General features: G+C 49.7%; 2 protein-coding genes across 5 annotated transcripts; one reads left to right on the top strand and one right to left on the bottom strand.

The window, feature by feature from the left end:
- Positions 1-1,809: 1,809 nt before the first annotated feature.
- USB1 (U6 snRNA biogenesis phosphodiesterase 1) lies at positions 1,810-9,996 on the bottom strand. 2 transcript variants are annotated; one of them, XM_035118008.3, is made up of 7 exons: positions 9,482-9,701; positions 8,230-8,390; positions 6,124-6,307; positions 4,760-4,813; positions 4,374-4,479; positions 3,896-3,976; positions 1,810-3,080 (listed from the first exon to the last, which is right to left on the bottom strand). In XM_035118008.3, exons 1-7 carry the CDS (start codon positions 9,694-9,696, stop codon positions 2,976-2,978), a joined length of 906 nt encoding a protein of 301 aa, XP_034973899.2. In that variant the 5' UTR covers positions 9,697-9,701; the 3' UTR covers positions 1,810-2,975. The 2 variants fall into 2 exon arrangements, with proteins under 2 accessions (XP_034973899.2, XP_034973900.2); XM_035118009.3 differs by lacking the exon at positions 3,896-3,976 and having other exon boundaries at positions 9,482-9,996.
- Positions 9,997-11,929: 1,933 nt separating this feature from the next.
- On the top strand, positions 11,930-19,910 carry ZNF319 (zinc finger protein 319). 3 transcript variants are annotated; one of them, XM_088672100.1, is made up of 2 exons: positions 11,930-12,011; positions 16,363-19,910. In XM_088672100.1, the coding sequence occupies exon 2, from the start codon at positions 16,610-16,612 to the stop codon at positions 18,371-18,373; it is 1,764 nt and encodes a 587-aa protein (XP_088528226.1). In that variant the 5' UTR covers positions 11,930-12,011; positions 16,363-16,609; the 3' UTR covers positions 18,374-19,910. The 3 variants fall into 3 exon arrangements, with proteins under 3 accessions (XP_088528226.1, XP_034973898.1, XP_034973896.1); XM_035118007.3 differs by lacking the exon at positions 11,930-12,011 and adding an exon at positions 12,170-12,365; XM_035118005.3 differs by lacking the exon at positions 11,930-12,011 and adding an exon at positions 12,551-12,700.
- Positions 19,911-21,248: the final 1,338 nt, after the last annotated feature.

The raw sequence follows: 21,248 nt of genomic DNA on the forward strand, positions 1-21,248 counted from the left end.
GACCAGAAGTACATTAAGGTCAGTGCCATCTTTTTCTCACAGAGGTGTTTCCGGGCAACTGATAAGCAGGACATGGAATATGACAGCTGCTTCCCGCAACGTGTATTCAGAGGAATTCATCCTGTGATGCCAGACCTTCAGCACATACCCAAAGCAAGGAGGAGGGCATAGCTCAGGGACAAAGTTGATGCTCTACTTGTAGAAAAGGCCAGGTTCCACCCTCACATCTCTGGGTGGGCTAGGAAACACTCCTGACTGAAGCTCCAGAGAGCCAGTGGCCTATAGACAATACTGAGCTGGGTAGGTTATTAGCCTCAATTGATACTTGAGAGAACTGCCTTGTCCCTTATATGCCTTGTGGGTCACTGTGGTCTGGAGGAGAGCTTCTCCTTTTAAGCCCCCCAAACATCCATAGTGGTTTGGAGCAGGGCTCTCAGCCTGGCTGCACCTGTTTTGTGCAAAAGCATTCCTGTCGAGATACAACAGGCGCTCACTTCTGTGCTTCTGGAAACAACTGAAGGAATTTTCTGTTTTGACAAGTTTTTCCAGCTGGAGGAGACTTAGGCTCTCGTTTTGTATTTTATTTTTTAAAAAATTTAATGTGTGTTTTTTGAAAATTGCTTTGACACAGATGCAGATGAAAAAGGTGGTTCATAAATGAATAATAATGAAGCAGCTTTATCAATTGCTGTCCAAAGATTTGTTAAATGCTCCTTTACAGCCCCATTATTACGCCGTGTGGGAGCATACTCTATAAACTATGTCTTGTATGTGGTGGTACAGCCTTCCTTAGCCTGGTGCCCTCTGGATGTTTTGGACTACAACTTCCATTAGCTATGCTGGCTGGGGCTTGTGGGAATTGTAGTCCAAAACACCTGAGGGCCCTAGGTAAGGGAAGGCTGAGGCAAGACTTTACATCTGTCCTGAATCCACTGCCAATCTATCTCATTAGGTGGGCCCTATAAGGGATAATATTTTTTTGGATATGTTGCATAGTTTTATAAACCTTCATTGTATTCCCCTTCCTTGTACAAGCCCCCCTCTCCAGCTAAAAAAACCCTCAAACCCTTTAGCTTTTCCTCCTTCTGAAAGTACTCTAATTGGTTGCTTGAGTTATTTTTCTGCACCCCTTCCAGCTCTATAATATATTTTTATTTTAATTTTTAGTTATGACAACCAGAACTGTACAGTGGTACCTCAGTTTATGAACACAACTGGTTCCAGAAGTCTGTTCATAAACTGAAGTGTTCATAAACTGAAGCGAACTTTCCCATTGAAAGTAATGGAAAGTGGATTAATCCGTTCTAGATGGGTCCGCGGAGTACTCAACCTGAAGCGTACTTAACCTGAAGCATGGGTGTAATTGGTTCCGGAAGTCTGTTCATAAACTGAAGCGTTCATAAACTGAAGCGAACTTTCCCGTTGAAAGTAATGGAAAGTGAATTAATCCGTTCCAGATGGGTCCGCGGCGTTCGTAAACCGAAAATTCGTAAACCGAGGTTCCACTGTACATAGTATTGCAAGTGTGGCCAATGTAACAGATTCATGTACTATGCTGGCTATCTTTGAGGCAGCAATGCTTCTGAATACCAGTTGCTGGAAACCTCAGGAGGGGAGAAGGCTCTTGTGCTGGGGTCCTGCTTTCAGCTCCCTGTTGGGCATCTGCTCAGCCACTGTGAGAACAGGATGCTGGACTAGATGGGCCATTGGCCTGATCCAGAAGGGCTCTTCTTATGTTCTTATTTTCAGTCCATATCCTAATAATCCCTAGCATGGAATTTGCCTGCCCCAAGCATTAGAGCCAGCAGCTCCAACAACAGGAAATTATATTTATTTAAAAAACTGTTGATACAGTTTCTCATTGAAAATTCCAAGGCAGATTGTAACAGCAATATAAAACTTAATTCAAACTTTTGCAGATTTATTTACACTTATATTAAAAAAAATTAATACCGTCTTTCAGCTCCAATTGGCACCCTACCCACATCCCCACAAATCAAGGCCATTTTTCCTACACTCTGCTCCTAAACCAGTTGTAAGTTGGTATACCTGTCCTGTTTTGCCCCACAGAACACTGGTGTGTGGCCTTTTGGGCAAGCTGAGAATTCCCTGAGAGATATCTTTATAGACCCTTTATGCAGCCCGTACCAACCTGGTGGCCTCCAGAAGTTTTGGACTACAATTCCCATCGGCCCCAACCAGCATGGGATGGGGAGGAAGACAGGGCAATTAAACCTCCATAAGACAGAGACTGTGAAGTGGTGTAAAGAAAGCCAACTCAACACTGACCCCTGGCGGTTATCTGGCCAATTGACAACACCACTACCCTGGTAAAACCCAATGCACACTCTCACCTCCACGTACCCCAATATATAGTCTTTTGTGGCTTTTGAAACTGTCCACACAAGGGGGTGGGGGATCTGTACTTCTGTTTCTCATTTGATCAATTTTTAGCTAACAGCTCGGTCTGACAGCCAGAAGACTTCATGCTCTCAACCAGCAAGGATGCTTTCGAGCCAAATGCCTCTTGTGACATCAGCTTTAGGGGCAGGCAGGGATCCTCTCAAACTTCTAATGGGTAATTTCTGTTGTCCTCCAGATCAGGAGAGATTCTACTCAGCTGTTGTCCACTTCAAAACTGAGCATCATTTTCAACTGGCCCTCAGAACTGAATGGCACTTTTGCATGTCACAACTCCCTCAATAATCATGCTGGCACGAAGCTGTGGCTGTTAATGTAGCCTCTGCATTCTTTTGTAGCACTGGACCCTTCACCTTTGTAGCACTGGACCCTTCACCTTAGGCCCACCACTTGCAAGACTCTTAAAAATGAACAATGGGGGCAAGGAGCTACCACCATCTTACTGCTGAGCCACGAATATAATTTGTGGCTTCTGACCATTCCTTGCATCCTGGCAAAACGGTAGGTAAGGTCCATCCTCAGCTGACGGCTGCTGTGGATTATTCTCCCAGCTCCTACCGTAAAGGGAAGGAGAAGATCTTCTTGCCAGACTTGCAACGGACTTCGGCCCCAGGAATTCGCACAAGGTATGAAGAGTCCTCAAACCCATTCACAATCTCCTGGAAAAGACAAAGGAGGAGAGGGGGTTGGGAATTATGCAGAGCCCAGGAATCTGATTGGCCCCTGAACATTAAACAGGCAGCATGCTGGACATATTAATATGTGACAAATGTGGGTAGGAGAGGGCTTATACTTCTGAATACCAGTTTCTGGAAACCACAGGAGAGGAGAGCATTCTTGTGCTCAGATCCTGCTTGCAGGGTTTCCCAGTGAAGCATCTAGCTGGCCACTGCGAGAACAGGATGCTGGACTAGTTGGGCCATTAGCCTGATCCAACAGAGCTCTTCTGATGTTCTTATGGCTTTGTGCTCCCATTTGGGCCGATCTCCTTTGGTACTAATTAGCTTTGAGGTCCGGTTCAAGGCTGCTGGTTTTCACTTTTGGAGCCCTTCACAGTGTGGGTCCTGTGTGCAGGAAGGAGCACATTCTCGTACACAGAACTCCTTGTGTACCTGCTCTGTCTCGCATCAACATTTAAATCAGCCTTCCCCAGATGTTTTTTGGAGCAGCACTCACATCAGCCCTGGCCAGCAGGAATTGTAATCCAAGACATAAGGTTGGGGAAGGCCGATTTAAAGAAGAGGGAAATGTAGAGATAGCTTTATAGTTGCAGTACCCTCTCTGTGGAACTCCAGGTTGAGGAAAGGTCAAGAATTCCCAGGTAAGCTTTTCATCACCAGATGTTGCCCTGAGCACTTCTGCAAACTGAAAAGGTATCTCCAGAAATGCCAAAGGCACACACCTCCATTTCAGCCCCCTGAGCAAGATAATTCCTTAAACCTCTATGCTCATGAATGACATCCGAGGTGGTTACCTGCAACTCCTGAAGACAACTTTCAAGTTCTTCAGAAAGGTTTCCAACACACCACGCGAGGCTGAGATGGAATGAGGGATTCTGTACAGAAGCCAGGAAAAAGCAGATGCTAAGAATCTGGAGAAGCTGCACTAACCCAGCTTGGTGCCACCACCCCAAATTTCCTGGTGGGAGCTGAGCACCCTTCTTTTTCTTCCATGGAAATGAGTCTCCAGGGCAAAGAGGGAGGCTTTGGGTGGGCTGGTTGGTTTCCTCAACAAGTTTATGGTACCACAGCTAGTTTAGACACATATCACATGAGATCTGCAGTCTTATTTGGGAATACTGGTTGGGGATGATGGCCAAAATATCTGGAGGGAACTCGGTTGGTAATTGTATATATATAATGTAATAAACTGTTTATTTCCAGGGCCTTGGTCATTCAGCAACAGCCTCTTTTTGCAGACTCCACTCCCTCCTAGAACAGTGGAAGTCTTACCTTGTAGAAAGAAGGGAGACTGAATTCCTCCATAACTCTGTCCACTTCAGAAACCAACTCCAAGAGCTGAGTATGCCCAGAAGTTACCTCCAAGCCAATGAAGGTCCTGCAGAGAGATTTGACAGAATCTTAGAGCAGTTCAATGTTAATGTTCACTGTGAGTGTCCACTTTGCCCCAGAAGGCAAAGGGCCAAGCGGGCACCAATAGAATGCTGGCCCACTTGAGGCAAACACTGGCCTCCCCCTCCTCTCTACCAACCTTGTCCTTGTGCAGTTATTCTGCTTGTGCCAATCATGCCACAGGATGGCTGGCAATTTCAGCCTGAGGACATGATGGAAAGCACCCTATTGCTCTCTGAGGAGTAGCCTCAGCACCATTCACTCACCTGCTTTTGGGCTCATTGGTGTAAATCGTCACTCGATCTGCTCTACAGGTGAACCTGAAATGGGGGAAAATCCATCTGATTCCTTTGCAAGATGAGGAGGAGAAGGACAGGGGAGAAGAAGTAAGGCATACTAAGACGCAGGGGCTGGGGAGTGCATTTTCTGATTTGCCCCTCCCTGGAGCCTTTAAGTCACTCTCTTCCAGCAATTACAGCTCTCCACACTTACCTTTCCCTTTGCTCCCTTTTGTTGATCCAGGTTTTGCTGCTGTTCTCTAAAGGAGCTCTTGCCTGGGTCCCATTCAGATGTTTTGGACTACAATTCCCATCAGCCCCAGGCAGTGCCAGAATATATAGAGGGCACCAGGTTGTAGCAAAGACTGCTCTAAAGTATAAAAACTGCACGCAAATTTTCAAGTGGAATAAGATCAGCTAATTTAGTAACCATGTGGAAGGCATAGCTGCCAAGTTTTCCCTTTTCTCGCGAGGAAGCCTATTCAGCATAAGGGAAAATCCCCTTTAAAAAGGGATAACTTGGCAGCTATGGTGGAAGGGTGAGTGAGTTCCACGAGTCATACCATGTCATGATTTTGGAGTGAACAGGGAGAGATGTATTTTGGTGTGGGTCAATAATGCCCCATCTGCTTCCTCACGGAAGAAGTGTAGATTAATAAAATCCACTGGGTCAAGGGGAGGTGGTGTCAAAAGTGCAAGAGGAAGGAGTGGTCTAAGGCAGTGGTTCCCAACAGGTGGTCCGGGGACCCCCAGGGGTCCGTGAGCTATGCCAGAGGGGTCCTCAAGATCCTATTAGAATAAAAAATATATTAAATATATTTCGTATGATAACAGATTTTTTGTTTTGGCCGCTTCCTGCATGAGCAGAGTCTAGCGCAAAATTAGATAGAGGCAGTAGTTCTGCTGTATGCCGCAAGGACTACGAGAAACTTGGAGATAAGGAAATGAAAAAGATCCTTCCATTTGCAACCACATATCGGTGTGAGCAAGCATTTTCTTCCATGTGTTTCATGAAAAACAAATATAGGAATCGGCTCGACATGCGGTCAGATTTCAGAGTGAAAGTTTCAAGTTTGGAACCTAATATTTCAGAAATAATGGACTCAAAGGACAGATTTAACTCATCTCATTAAGAACTGAAAACTAAAACTAACTGTATACTGATGGAGTACTCTGTTGTAACTGTAAAAAACGTATAAATATAAAATATAAAAAGACTCTTAATTTGGCTCTCACTTTTTAATTTTAGGATTAGGAATTAATGGGGGTCCTTGTCACAATAGCGGCTTGATGAGGGGTCCTCGAGAAAATTTTGTTGGGAACCCCTGGTCTAAGGGTTCAAAGCATCTTACCTGGGGAAGGAAGCCAGGTGTTCCTTGAGGGACTGGACAACAGGACTTATCCAGTGGTGGCGCAGGATCACACCCTGAGAAAGGCTGATGTGAAACTCTGCCATAGCCGTCAGCGATGGCACGGATGCACATGCACGCAGGAGGAGGAGCTGGAGCAGCTCGAGGAAGTCCTCCTGAGCCTCATCTGTACAGAACAGCAGAACAACAGTGGAGGATTGGAGCAGGTGGGTGCATCTCTCCTAAGCTGTGGGGCAACTTGGTGGTAATCTCTTCTGTAAAATGGGGATTACAATGGCCTCCTCTACCCTACAGCCACTACCAAACAGGACCTGTGGATGGGTGGAGAAAGATGCTCTTTGTCAACCCCAAGTCTCCTCTAGTCACGATGGCTCTATATTACCTCTGCTACTGGAGGAACCAGTGCATTATTCTGTTGGGTGGGGGAGAGCACAAAGAGCAGGAGAGTGTGATTGAGCTGGTGTTCTGGTTTGGGAGAGAACAAGGCAAGAAGCAGAGACCCCACGGAGTGAGTAGGTGAGGTCTGCATCTGGGCCTCCCTCAACACTTGTTGCCCACTTGCTACTGCCCACTGACTGTGGAATGATTTGGGGTGTGCTTTGTTGGTGGGGGGGGGAGGAAGGTGGCAAACTGGCAACTTCCATAAACTTTGGGGTAGGGGGAAAGTGATAATGTTTTTGTGCAGAAAAGGGCAGAGCTGCATGCTCAGAGGCGTCTGTGAAAAAGCTCCATGGTGATTTTGGAAAGACACCGCAGATATGCCTGTAGCCAAACCCAGGGTGTGGGTGTCATAGAACGAGGAGGAGGAGGAGAGGAAGGTTTGGATTTGATATCCCGTTTTCTCACTACCCTGAGGATTCTCAAAGTGGCTAACAATCTCCTTTCCCTTCCTCCCCCCCCCCCAACAAACACTGTGAGATGAGTGAGGCTGAGAGACTTCAGAGAAGTGTGACTAGCCCAAGGTCACCCAGCAGCTGCATATGGAGGAGTGGGGACACGAATCCGGTTCACCAGATTACGAGTCCACTGCTCTTAACCACTACACCACACTGGCTTAAGCCTCCTGCCAAGACTCAGGGTCACCCATGTAACTGGGGGAATGTTGGTCAGCTCTTATGAAAGGTGTGCGGGATGTGTGTGTGATGTCCCCATGAGACAGACAGAGGAGTGGACACGATCATATCTGGAGCAGTGAAGAGGATCAGTGCTTTACACTGCAACACTTGGTTGCAGTTAAATGATCTGTGGTGCTTCTGATCTGGTCCCCCCCTTCTTATTATGAATAGGAACAAAGGAAGCTGCCTTATACTGAGTCATATCACTAGCCCATCTAAATCAGTATTGTCTACACTGACAGTGGCTCTCCAGGGTTTCAGACAGGGAGAGTCTCTCTCATCCCTACCAGGAGATGCTGGAGATTGAACCAGAGACCTTCTACATCAGTTATGGCATTCTATTGAGATGTTTGAAAAGACATGTTTCAATCCTCTTAGACATGTTTAGTCTGGAGAAAAGATTGAGAGGTGATACGTTAGCCACCTTCAAATATCTAAAGGGCTGTCCTATGGAAAATGGAGCAAGCTTGTTTTCTGCTGCTCCAGAGGGGAGGGCCCGAACCAATGGATTTAAATGACAAGAAAGGAAATTCCAACTAAACATCAGGAAGAACTTTCTGACTGTAAGAGATGTTTGACAGGAGAACAGACTCCCTAGGAAGGAAGGTGGTGGACTGTCCTTCACTTGAGGTTTTTAAACAGAGATTGGATGGCTATCTGTCAGGGGTTGGATTAGATGACCCTTCGGATCCCCTCCAACACTCCAATTCTATGATTCTGTGTCAGTAAGCACAATTCTATTAAGGATGTCTGGTCAGCCACATTAAGTTGTGACTGTGGCTCTGTGGGAACCTCCCTCCTCTTGCCCATTGGAATGGCACTTCTCCGCCAGACAGATAAAACAGCTGGAAGGGCTCTGCTCCTTGGAGAAAAGGTACCATTTCTGGCTGAATCCCAAATATGTGTTTCCAGAGTTTGACTTCCTAGTGACAGGGGGGTCAGAGGAGAGGACAAAGAGCAGAAGGGCACTCACAAGGCACGTAGACATGTGTTGCCCAGTTGCCTCGCTCATGGGGAAAGGTCCGCAGGCGGCCTCCATGCTTGCTGCTGTCGTCCACCACTGTCTCTGCCTCCTCCTGATCTCTGAACATACTTAGCACACTGTCTGGCACAGGAAGGCGATGAGCTGTTGAGCTGCAAGGTAGAGGGAGAAAAGAGAATTCCCAGCCCTTTTAATACTCCTCTTTAATACTCCTCAGATGAGTGCAAAAATAAGTCGAGTGACTGGATACGGCTAGCTGAGCAATGCATGGAGACACAGAGCAGCCCACCATGCCCAGAGAGAGTGAGGTTTGAGGAAAACTGGGCAGAAAAATATTTCAGATGACCACCTCCCTACATCAAATTTGTATTTAGCATTGGGTTTTTCCTGCTCTAGGGAAAGTAGTGTAACTAAATACTTACTCCTCTCTGCTTTTTGTGGAGAAGCAAAAACATTGTTGCCTTGAGAATTAACCACAGCCCTGTATCTGCTTTATTTCAATTGCTATGCTGTTGATTTCAGTCTGAATTACATTTTAATAATTGTTTTAATTGTTGCAAACCTCTGGGAAACTCTGGTGGGTAGCAGGACGGGGCTGTGCCTCAACCCACTCAGCTTTGGGATGGAATAAGGAATGGCGGTAGCTCAGTTGCTGGGGCTTCTGCGGAAGACCCCTGGGCTCAGCTGGTGCTTTCTCCTGCCAAAAGGGCCCCAAAGCAGCAAGACTCAGACCTTGCCTTGAGACCCTAAGAATCATAGAGTTGGAAGAGACCACAAGGGGCGACACTGAGGAGTAGACAACAAACTGAGGTGTTTTAAAGGACAGCAGTTGGCTCCAATAGTACCAGGAAGTGCATGGAACTGTTGGGAGGTATCCACCAACAGGTGTCGAGAGGAGGAAGAAGGGGCAACAGGGGCACAAACCAGTCTAGCAACCTGGAGTGGCAGGGGGAGAGAAAGAAAGCAGGACCCAGCCCAACCGTTCCAGCTGCCTCTGAATTGTTCCCAATCTAGATGGTCCTTATAAGAACATGCCATTTTATCTATTTATTTCTTGAAAGTTATACACTGCTCGATTGTAGGGGGGAAAACAACAACCTCAAAGCAGTTTACAAAAACAAAAAACAAAACTGGTGCCCGAGTTTGCCTTTTTCCTTTTCCCTCCCCACCCCGTCTTCCTTGTGTGTGTGTGTTTTTCGGCTAAAAGGGAAGCGGGCTTTCTGTGTTGAACTGATACGCCCACCTGTCGCCAGGAGAGCGGCGTCCTTGGCGTCCCTCCGCCGAGCTTGCGCCGCCGGCCTCGCCGCCTTCCCCTTGCGCTCCCGAGGATGCGTCCTCGTCTTCCGAGTCGGAGCTGCTGTAGCCCACCAGACCTGCGACCGCCGCCACTCTACTCATGGCCGACACGTTAGGATCACCACTTCCGCCGCCTACGGAGGAAGAAGGTCCACTACGCATGCGCAGAAGCGCCTCTTTTAATGAGCAACGGTTGCAGAACTCAGGCTGGTGCCACCCGGCAGTGGCCATAGACGTTGAGTTTAGACTCGCGACGCGTAGCGCTGGGAGTCGCTTACGGGTCGCTTCGGGAGAGCCTTTTCCCGCGCGTTCCCGAGTGGGCCGAGCGGTAAGAGGAATGATGGAAATAATCATCTCATGTTTCAGCATCGAATTGGTGTGTTTTGATATTTGACTTCGTAAACCGTATCGTTGTATCGCAACAGTAATAACTTTGTCTTTTTAAAAAACATTTTTTCTGCAACTTGTTTTGTTATTAAAATTCATTACAAATGCTTTTCGCGGGGTCGGGGGGGGGTAGCAGCAAAGAAGGCAGGTGATGTCTGCTTCCCTATGGGAAACGAGGACAATATAGAAAATAAGTCAGTGGGGCTCTTTATTTCTGAGCTGCATGATTTCTCCCAAATATTTTCTAATTTGGGTAAGGGAGGGAAAGCACCATGTAAGCATAAAGACTAAGATGCATAGTCTTCTTTATAAAACCAGCTGAATTTTGCAATGAGTCAATTACCACAGCAATAGTATTTTAGAGCATTTTCCTATCATGGAAGGAACATTGTGAGATTGCATGATTAAGATTTCTTTCATTTCCTTTGAAAGGTGTTAACGTTGACTATCCATTTCCAATATCAAGACTTACAACTTTGAGTCTTTTGTTCTTCTAGTAAAGTTCACAAACTCTTCAAAGCATGATCCTGCTCCAATCTAACCAGATTTTAGAATCATAACTTTTCCTAAAGTGGTTGGGTTGCTTCATGAAGGCTCCATGAATAAGGAACATGTCAAACGCATCTTGCAGTTAGTTGGTAGTGAAGCCGTGGAGCATTTTTCAATCACTTCAGGCACAACTTCATTTCTGGAATCACACACATCAGCTTTTGCTAACCTGGTAATCCAACATCTGGAGGACACCAGGTTGGTGAAGGCTGATATATATACTAGCAGTGACCTCAGTAATTTTATTGCATTTATAACCCACCTTTTTATCCAAGGACTCAAGGTGGCATGCATGGATCTTCCTGTCCTCACTGAATCCCCACAACAACCTTGTGAGGTAGATTAGGCTGAGAGGCGGCAAGTGGCCCAAGGTCACCACCCAATGAGCTTCATGGCCAAGAAAGGGGATTTGAACCCTGGTTTCCCAGGTCCTACTCTAACACGCTAACCCAGGCATCCCCAAACTTTGGCCCTCCAGATGTTTTGGACTATAATTCCCATCTTCCCCGACCACTGGTCCTGTTAGCTAGGGATTGTGGGAGTTGTAGGCCAAAACATCTGGAGGGCTGCAGTTTGGGGTGCCTGCTCTAACCACTACACCACACTGGTTCTCCAAGGGCTTGCACTCAATGGTACCAGCAGCCACAAACAAGGTTTGAAGTGGGCCGGGGGCTGGGGACCCCAGGTTGGCATAAGTACAAGAAACTTTGGGAAACAAAACCTGTTTGGAGTGGGGAGACAGCAGCCTAATGACTCCTGAGAATGTCAGATGGGCATGGAACTGGCTGGATGACTGTTGAGGCCGAGGCAGGGGACAGAAAGCTAGGCGGAATCATCAAACTGTAAGTTGGGGGAGGTACCCCAAGGGTCATCTAGCCCAACCCCCTGCAATGCAGGAATTGCAACTAAAGAATCCCTGACAGATGGCCATTCAACCTCTACTTAAAAACCTTCTATGAAGGAGACTCCTTCACCTTCTGAGAGAGTCCGTTCCACTGTCAAACAGCTCTTACTGGGAGGGGGCTGAGGGGGAGAGGAATGGAATATCCTGGAAGAGGGCCGGAAGTCAGCCATGCTCAGCCGCAACAGCCCCACTGACACTTGCTCTCCTTGCACACCCGCTTCTCTCTCTCTCCCCACCCCCTCTGGACCACTTCGTGGCAAGGCCATCCGTTCTGTTCCTCCGCCTCGGGTCTAACGGGCCCGCGGGCGCTGCTCAGGAGACCTTCGCTCTCCACAAAGTTTGCCCGCAATAGAGAGAGACGAGGACCTGCCCCTCTTTCGGGCGCATCGTGTGAACTCTCCTCCTGCCTTGCGGTTATTATTGTTGCAGACCCCGGGCTAGGGATTTGGAGGCCTGGCGGCTTTTGGCGTCGGGGATGCGCAGCTGCAACTGGCTGCTACGGGACAGGCTGGGTGCGAAAGAGGATCCCCGCTTCCCTGCCTGCCTTCCTAATCCAGCTGTGGGTGAAGCCCCCGAAGGCTCCGACGAGCAGCAGCAGCAGCAGCAGTACCGGCTGCAGTTTTGCCGCCGTGCCTCGGTAAGGGACGGAGCGGAGGCCTCTCCCCCCGGTTCCTCTCCCTCCCTCCTTCCCTCCCCACCCGGCCCGAGCGTTGTGCGCCGCAGTTCTCCGCTCGGGCCGGCAGAGGGCGGCCCCGATCCCACGGCGGGGTTCTTCCCCTGCTGGACACCGCCCCTTCCTCCTCCTCCGCCTCCTCCTTTCTCTCCTCCGGCTGGCTCGACGCCGCCCCGCCCCCCCCCCCGCCGCCGTTGCCGCCGCTTTCCGGCCCATGCCCCGGTTCGCCTCTCCTCGCCGCTGGGACTGCTGCTACGCGAGGCCGGGGATCCGTCGGGGCGAGCAGGCCGCGAGACACCTCCGGGCCTCGCTCTCCAGGTAGGGGAGAAGGGAGGAAGCTGGGCAGGGCGAAGCTAAAGCTCCTCTTTCCTTGCCCCGGAGCTCTTGCCCCGCCGGCCACACGGAGCCGAGCGGAGCGGTGGTCACTTTCCCCGCGGGCGGCGGAGGAAGGAGGAGGAAAAAAGCGCTCCTGGCCCCGAGCGGGGCCGCCTGCCCTGCTCCTTGGACGGAGTAGGCCGAGGCCCGGCCAGCGGCACGGGAGACGCCCCGATAATGTGTGAAGGCGGCGCTCCCGGGCCGGCGGGGTGAGGCAGCCCGATCGGCCTCGACGCAACCTCTTGGCCGGCGGCCTTGGGCAACCCACGGCCCTCCAGGTGTGTAGATCGCCCCCCTCCGCAACTCCAGATGTTTTTGGCTAGCACAGCTGCCTGGGGCTGATGGGAGTTGGCGACCCGCAACATCCGGAGGGCGCCTGCCTGGCCGAAAAAAAGGCTGGCATCTTGCCTGGGGGGCGGGAAACCTTTGCGTTGCAGGGTGATGGGGATGAACAATCTCCGTGGGCTCTGCAATGTGGTGAAGCCCTTAACAACCCAGTCACCCCCCCCCCGGGCATTTCTGCTGGATGTGGGCCTGGGTAACCTGAATGGAGAGGACCGCTAGGGCTCTGGACTGTCCAGCCTTCACCTGGCTTCTTGGGGTGGGTGCAGCTCCCCAAGTCTCTGGCAGAGAAGAGCCTTTCTATGCCACCTGGGATCCTTTTTTACCTGGAGGAGAGAATCTGGGACCATCTGTGTGTAAAGTAGATGCTGTGCCACTGAGCTGCAAAACCTGGCAAGATGAAATTCTCTGTAAGTTGGAAGAGGGCAGATGTATGCAGCTGAGCCCCTCTCTAAGGATGGGCTCAAGCAGAGAATCTGGCCAAATTATCGTGCCCTTGAGTGAGGAGATGGAGCTGCTTTTAAAAAATTAAGAATAGCCCTCCTTTAAAGCCGCCCTAGTTTGTGGCCGCCACTGCCTCCTGTGGGAGTGAGTTCCATAGTTTAACTATGCACTTCGTGAAAATGTACCTTTTTTTTGTCTTCCTGAATCTCCCAGTGTTTTAAGGTAGTGGAGCAGAGAGTTCACAGTTACACTGCTGTCTTGTCTTATGCACCTTGAGAGAGTAGATGGACTGGCAACAGGGTGCACAGATGTCTCCCTGGGCTCAGTAGAGGTGTGATCACTGGAGATGATGGGAGCTATAGTACCAAAACATCTGGAGGGACCAGTTTGCGGTAAAATTCTTAAGCTCTAAGGCTGGTCCCCAGATAGACCAATTTCCAAGAAAACTTGTGATAGGTGGCTCTGCTTCACCAAACTGGAAGGTTTCTTTCCTATCATTTGGCTGTGGGTTTGCTTGCTTGAATTCTTGAGCTTTTCCCCTCTTAGATTGTTTCTTTTCCATGGAACGTTTAGCTTCTGCTTCTCCACCACTTGATACCTGGCCGTTGCTAGCTTGCTTACATGGGCAACCATCTTAGCACACACACACACACCTGCCCTCATTGTATAGTATTGTCAGATACAACTTTGATTAGCGTTCAGCTTAGTGTTTGCAGAGTTGATGCCATATTATCAACAAATGATGTTTATCTACCTGGCTGCCTCTTTATAGTATTTTAAAACTTTTTATTTTCTTTGTGCAAGGGTCTTCAAAAACAAAAAACAATAATCTTGAGCACAGTACAAAATGGATTGTACTAACTTAGTAGTGTGGGCAATTATTCTTTTATTATTTATAAGAGAGAGTTAATCCTGGGAGAGCCCCTGGTTGTGTTCCCCAAATCAATGAGGGGGAAACATGATGGAATGGGCATTCCTTGCTTTGGACATGATGGCAGGGTTGAACATTAGGAACAGAAAATGGATCTTGAAGAATTAGTGTGTACTATTAGTCCAGCAGGGATGAAACTGTAGCCAAAAGAGTGTCTTTCTCTGCATCCCAGCAAGCTGACCAGCTGGGCTCGTAGTGTGTTTCCTTTTTTTCAGAAGTGCCACTGAGACTAAAATGCCACACAGTTCTCTGGGAAACTACCAAGTTATTAATAAATAAAAAGAAACTGAGACATCTTGGTTCTGCATCCATCAGTCATTTTCTTCTCTCCCCCTCCCCCTTGCAACATATGCTACCCTAATATGTTTAATAAGCTCATATGGCTGCACCAGGTTCTAGAGGTCAAAGATCCTCTGGTGTGTTTAGCCTGAAGGTTAGGCCATTGCAATATAGTGGCTTACTAGCTTAGCTTGAGTCCAGAGTGTGTTCTACTTGCTTCCTGGACTTCTCTGCAGACTCTTTCCTACCCAAGCATATGAGAGGATAGAGAAGATACTCGGTTCTCTTGACATCACAGGCACTGTGAGCCCTACAACCTAAATTATCTACCAAGGCTGATGTTCTTAAAGGAAAACAAGCACGATAAAGCAATATAAATGCTCCTGGGCAGTCTGTAGATTGAAAAAAGGGATGAGAAAGGGAGCCCTGGCCATACAGACTTACACAAAGGGATGGTTTAGGTGTTTTTAAAAGCATAACAACATTAGAAAAGCCCTGAATCTCGTTTAGGCTGGACACCTCCATCTAGTCTAATATACTGTTCTCTCAGTGGCCAACCAGATGACTATGTTTTAACTGAAACTTTTTATAACATTTTAACTCTTTTAATATATATATTTTTTTAAAAAGTAAGTTCATCAAAAGATTCTTGCAGAATGTACAAACAGATAAAATACGAAACAAACAGGAACAAAACCGGAACTAAGGCATAACTTAGCCTGGGTATCGCCTCCCTCCCCCCAAACTCTAGCATCACAAATAAAATGAGAAAGCTGGATAGCTTTCTGCAGATTCACAATAAAAAATGTAAAGCACATTTCAAGAAGCACATAATGTTTTTGTCTCATTAGCTTTGGTTTTCAAGCCAGTGACCAACAATGTTTGGAAATCTTGTCCAGCTACATAGATTTTTGAGAGGCAGGTGAAAGAAATTGACCCTCCTTTTGAGTCACATAAGTTACAAGAGGGGACCCTGCCATCAAGTGAACTTTTCAGTTTGACCCCTCTTGGACATCAGTTGTTGTTTTTCAGCTCACTTTCCCACTAAAGCCAACCATTGCACTTTGGTGTACCAAACCTTTAAAACGAAATTGTGTGTGGTGTCCCCATTGATGTACAATAGCATGTTTTGTTCATTTGTTCATGTTGTAGATGTGTTTGCCACTCTGGGCTCCTTCAAGGATATACATTCAATAAATACATATGGGAAGCCCACAAGTTGGACCTAAATGCAATAGCACTCTCCCTTTTTGGGATTCCCAAAGCCATTGTGCGTAGTAGCCACTGAGAGCCGCCTTGTCTGTGTATTGTCTAATTGTTCCATAAATATCTTGTGCATGTCTATCTATGCTGCTTGCAACTAGTGTGTGTCCCCTAGTGAAATAGTTCTCCCCTTGGAGTTAAAATGTTAGTGGGGACAGCTGCTTGCTTCCAAGCTTCTTATTTTTATTTTTTTTTAAAATATCCAAAGTTTTGTGCAGGATGTCTTGAAATGGGTGGGTCCTTCAGGAGAGATCTGCAGCCATTCCAGTTGCTCATTTGGGAGTTCTTGTTTCTTAATTAGTGAGTGTTTTGTTGCTAACTTCAAGACTGCCTTCCTGGCTAGCCTTGGAAGTGTCCGTTGATAATTCTCCAGTAGCAATTGCTTTAAGCTGCAGAGCTTTTTTTTTAGTATAGTCATGTACTTGGAACTTGCATGGCAGAGTTGCGAACAATGGTTGTGTGAGTTTTCAATATAAGCTTTCAATATGGAAAAAGGTTTGTCCCTAATTGGAGAAACACTTCTGCAATCTCCAGCCAGCGGTCTTTGGCCGAAAATTACTTTTCTGTTTGCTTGTTCTCTCCACACGTGTGGGTGGTGGGGCGGTAATCGTTAGCAGATTAAATATGCTTTTTAAGCGAGAAAAGCAGCTTTCTCTCTGAATTGCTATCTTTCCTTTGCAGGTTCCCTTCTTTCATACCCATTCTGGTGCCAGGCAAAAGGCCTCCTGCAGCCTTTAGGATGTCCCGTCTGCTGGTGTCTGCTTTGGTTTGAGACTTACCGCAGCAGGGAATTGTTGTGCCCAGTGCGACAAGCTTGTCACTTCCAGGTTTGGGAGCAATTGCTGCAAACTCAGATCTCCTTAATTGCTTTGCCTCAGTCGAGAAGCTGAAGCCCTTATTGTGGAAACCCCGATTTCTTTTCCCCAGCATGTCAGAAAGCTGGCCGCAGCAGCCCCCACAGCAGCAGCAGCCGGTGCCACACCATGCTGGGACCGCTGCCCTCCCGGAACATCCCATCCCCTCCAGCGCTGTGGTGGAGAATCCCTTGGGCTGTGCCGTCTATGGCATCCTCCTCCAGCCGGAGCCCAGCAGCCTGCAGCACCACACTTCCATCCCGGCTGGTGGCGGAGAGCCTTCCACAAAATGCGGGCTGTGTGGGCACGACTTGGGGCACCTGTCAAACCCCCAGGAGCACCAGTGCCTGCAGGGGGGCCACGACCGCTCCTTCCAGTGCACCCAGTGCCTGAAGATCTTCCACCAGGCCACCGATCTCCTGGAGCACCAGTGCCTGCAAGTGGAGCAGAAGCCCTTCGTCTGCGGTGTCTGCAAGATGGGCTTCTCCCTGCTCACCTCCCTGGCCCAGCACCACAACGTCCACAACGGCAGTGCCGCCGTCAAGTGCTCCATCTGTGAGAAGACCTACAAAGCTGCAGCGGCGGCTGTGGCAGCCACCGAGGAGCCTGCGCCACCGCAGCAGCCAGCTGCGCTCAACCGGACTCCCGTTGAGAAGCCCTACAGCTGCTCCATCTGCCAGAAGCCCTTCAAGCACCTCTCGGAGCTGTCGCGGCACGAGCGCGTCCACACCGGGGAGAAGCCGTACAAGTGCAGCCTCTGCGACAAGAGCTTCAGCCAGTCCTCCCACCTGGTGCACCACAAGCGCACACACAGCGCCGAGCGGCCCTACAAGTGCACCGTCTGTGAGAAGGCCTTCAAGCACCGCTCCCACTTGGTGCGCCACATGTACGCCCACTCCGGGGAGGCCCACCTCTTCCGCTGCAATGTCTGCGAGCTGCACTTCAAGGAGTCCTCCGAGCTGCTGCAGCACCCCTGCACGCCCAGCGGGGAGCGCCCCTTCCGCTGCGGCGCCTGCCACAAGGCCTTCCGCCGCCCCTCGGACCTCCGGCAGCACGAGCGCACCCACAGCACAGAGCGCCCCTTCCAGTGCGACCTCTGCCAGATGAGCTTCAAGCAGCAGTACGCCCTCATGCGCCACCGCCGCACCCACAAGGCGGTTGTGGGCACCTCCACAGCGCCAGCGCCTTCCACTGAGCAGGAGCTGCCGGTGGGGCCATTCAAGTGCTCCCTGTGCGAGAAGGGCTTTGTGCAGCCGGCCCACCTCCTCTACCACCAGCACGTCCACGGCATCGAGAACCTCTTCAAGTGCAACGCCTGCCAGAAGGGCTTCAGCCAGTCCTCAGAACTGCTGCGCCACCGCTGCGTGCAGAGCGCCGAGCGGCCCTTCAAGTGCGCGGCCTGCAGCAAGGCCTACAAGCGGGCCTCGGCCCTGCAGAAGCACCAGCTGGCCTCGCACTGCGCCGAGAAGCCCCTCCGCTGCACCCTCTGCGAGCGCCGCTTCTTTTCCTCCTCCGAATTTGTGCAGCACCGCTGCGACCCGGCCCGCGAGCGGCCCCTCAAGTGCCCAGACTGCCAGAAGCGCTTCAAGTACGCCTCCGACCTGCAGCGCCACCGGCGGGTGCACACCGGGGAGAAGCCCTACAAGTGCCCCGCCTGCGAGAAGGCCTTTAAGCAGCGCGAGCACCTCAACAAGCACCACGGCGTCCATACCCGGGAGCAACATTACAAGTGCATGTGGTGCGGGGAGCGCTTCCTGGACCTGGGCCTCCTGCAGGAGCACAGCGCCCAGCACACCTCCACCGAGAGCACGTACCCCGTGGCGCCCTGCCTGCCCTGAGCAGCTCCCCCTACTGGCGGGAAAAGGTTCATGTCATCCTCCATGCCCTGTTAGCGCTGGGCTTAGGCTACGGCAAGCGACTGGGCCATGTGGGTCCCTTTCCTTCTCCTTTGCAGGCCAACCTGCGAACAGTGGAGGGGGTGGGGAGGGCTGGAGCAAGCAGCGGTGGCCTCTGTGTGAGCACTGGGCTCAGCAATTGGTCAATTTGGCCCATTTGCTTCTATGAATGGGCTGAGTGTACCTTTGGAACCAGCTGTGACTCAGGCCTGCTTTGCTGCTCCAGGCGCAGTGTCTGTTTTTTGGGTCAGGATGAATGTTCCTTAAGCCTGCCAACCAAATCCAGATCCTCATCTTCCCCCACCGCTGCCCCTCATGATGCATTCGTGTCTACAGAGAGGAGTGTGATATTCAAAGAAATTTGCCACGTTGGGTTCTTTGCTGCTTCAAATTTATAGGGCAGGACTCCGCAGCAAGGGAAGCCAGGCAGGTAAAATGGTGAGAGATGGACTTGGTGGGCGCGGCTGCCCTTAAGGTGCCATCCCTAGGGAAATTCTGCTTGTGTGCATTTGTTCAGTTCAAGCGTACACCCGAGAGAGAAGGCCCCAGAGCAGCCATGCCTTGTGCTCCTCTTCCTGGCTTCCGTTGCCCAAAACTGTCAGGGCTGGAGGCTTTTCATTTCCTCCAAATACCGGAGCTCTCAAGGTGCTGCCTAAGCCAGCGGTGTGAGGGGTCCCAGGGCAGTGTGAAAGGCAACAGAGAGGGAGGGCGTGATGGAACACAGTTACATATTTAAAAGTTTTCTAAAGCCAGAGCAAAGCTTGACCCTTAACACTGTATGGGGGAGGGTTCTCTGTGTCATTTCTAGGCTCTATCAAAATGGAAGGAAAGTTTTTTGTTTTGTTTTTTACGTGCAACTAAAAAAAGAATTTGGTGGAAGGAGCATTCAAAATGGGCTGCTAGATCTGTCCTGGAATTGATCTAGAGGAGCGCCATTTGCTTTAGTGATATGATTGGCAATAAGCTACAGCTGGTATCACAGAGACTTTGGGACCGTTCCTTTGGGACCGTTCTGTGGGACACTGTGTGTGTGTGTGTGTGTGTGGTTTATTGCCCTTTCCACACTCAGCCCCCAAACTGTATTAAATTGGGAGGCTGCTGCAGCAGGTAGAGCAAGAACTGCCGATGGAGCAGCCCTAAAAAAAAAAAAAAGCTTTTGTTTGTTTTTTATCTGTTTCGCACGGGACACACAGAGTGGCACTGGGAAGGCCATTTTCTAGCCCTGGATCCATCCCTGCCAGTTGCCCAGGACATGAAAAGAGGACAGAAGTGGATCATTGGGATGGGTCTGGCCAAAGTTGCCTCTCAAGACACAGAGCCGTGTGCCTGACCACTTGCAGGGCCTGCTGACTTTGACCGCTTGTCTTTCACGACACCTCAGTTGTATAGAACTAACTTTTATGGAGTTTGTCTTCATTATTTTTCATATTGCTTTTTAAAAAAAAGCAGTTTAATATTCATTAAAAATCTGTGTAGCTCAGTTGGCTGTTCGTTGGAATCCTTAAAAGACATCCACTCAGGTAAAGTCGTTGCATTTTGACGTTTCTGAATAGTGAGTTCACGATATGCTGCGTAACTACAGGAGTGGCACCAGTCATGGAAATTCCTCTTCTGTTTCTTTTCTGGGGAGGAAACTGGTGATCAAGAGACCAGGAATGGTCTTGCAGAACATCCGGTTGTGCTCTGCAGCAGGCTGGGCAGATTGAATTGAAAAGGCCTGGGTGGGTCACCTCGTCCGTCGCCTGCTAAGCAGGATGTTTTGAAAAGAAAGGTCCCTTTCCCTCTGATGCCTGCTCAGGAACTGCTCAGGAAAGCAGGGAGGGTCCTTTTGTGGGCAATTTATTCTTCTTTTGTCCAAATCAGATTCCAGGCCCGGTGTCTCCAGTGCTCAGCGGAGGAACCAAGGCAGCGTTGACAAGGCTGCAGGCTCTCCCTTCCCAAGGCTCAGCTGCTCAGGAAGCTCTTGCCTGCCAGTGATCTCAGTTCCATACTGGAGGCCTTGTCAGGGGCTATTCCCCCTTATCCCCACCTCCTGCTCAGAGAGGCCAAACACCATGCACAGGGAGAAGGGGTAATAGCTGCATGTTTGGGGGAGAAGGCCCTGACCTCCCCCTTTTGAAGGAGGTCTTGTCACCAGTAACTAGCTTGAGACCAGAAATGTGACGAGGAAAAATAAATCTGCTTGTGGTTGGGGCTCAGGGACTTAAAGATGAAAGGAAACAAACAGTGATTCTCAGAAAAGGATTTGGCCTGTTTAGTTAGCCCAACCTGGTGGAGCTCCACGTTTTGGACTACAACTCCTATCAGTCTCTGTGCCGGTTGGGGCTGATGGGACTTGTAGTCCAAACTATCTGGAAAGAACACCACATTGGGCAAGTCTGAGCTAGCCAGTGGGCCTGTTCTCTGCCTTTAGCACAAAGGAAACCAAAACAAGGCTAAATATGAATGCAGCCCAACAGGGTCGTCTTAAGTGTATTTGGCGCTGTGGTGCGACGAATCCCTCCGGCGCCCCCACCCCGTTTCCCAGCACAGCGGGCGGGCGCAGCTGCGTGGTGCCCCCCTGGCGGCACAGCGCCCTGGCGCCCTGCGCCACCCAGCCTGGCCGTAGGGTCGGCCCTGCAGCCCAAGTTGCCTTTCTCTGTATGTTGCTTTATTTGGTGGCCAGATTTATCCCACCCTTCCAAATAGCTCAGGGAGGTGCACGTGGTTGTTCTCCCTTCAGCCCCCATCCCAGCTCATCTTTTTTCAATCCTCACAACAACTGTGTGAGGTTGAAAAAGTGCCGTTGACTGAATTGAGATTTAAACCAAGGTCTACC

This window comes from Zootoca vivipara, chromosome 6 (genome assembly GCF_965207765.1).
Source record: "Zootoca vivipara chromosome 6, rZooViv2.hap1.1, whole genome shotgun sequence".
In the NCBI taxonomy this organism is placed as follows: domain Eukaryota; kingdom Metazoa; phylum Chordata; class Lepidosauria; order Squamata; family Lacertidae; genus Zootoca; species Zootoca vivipara.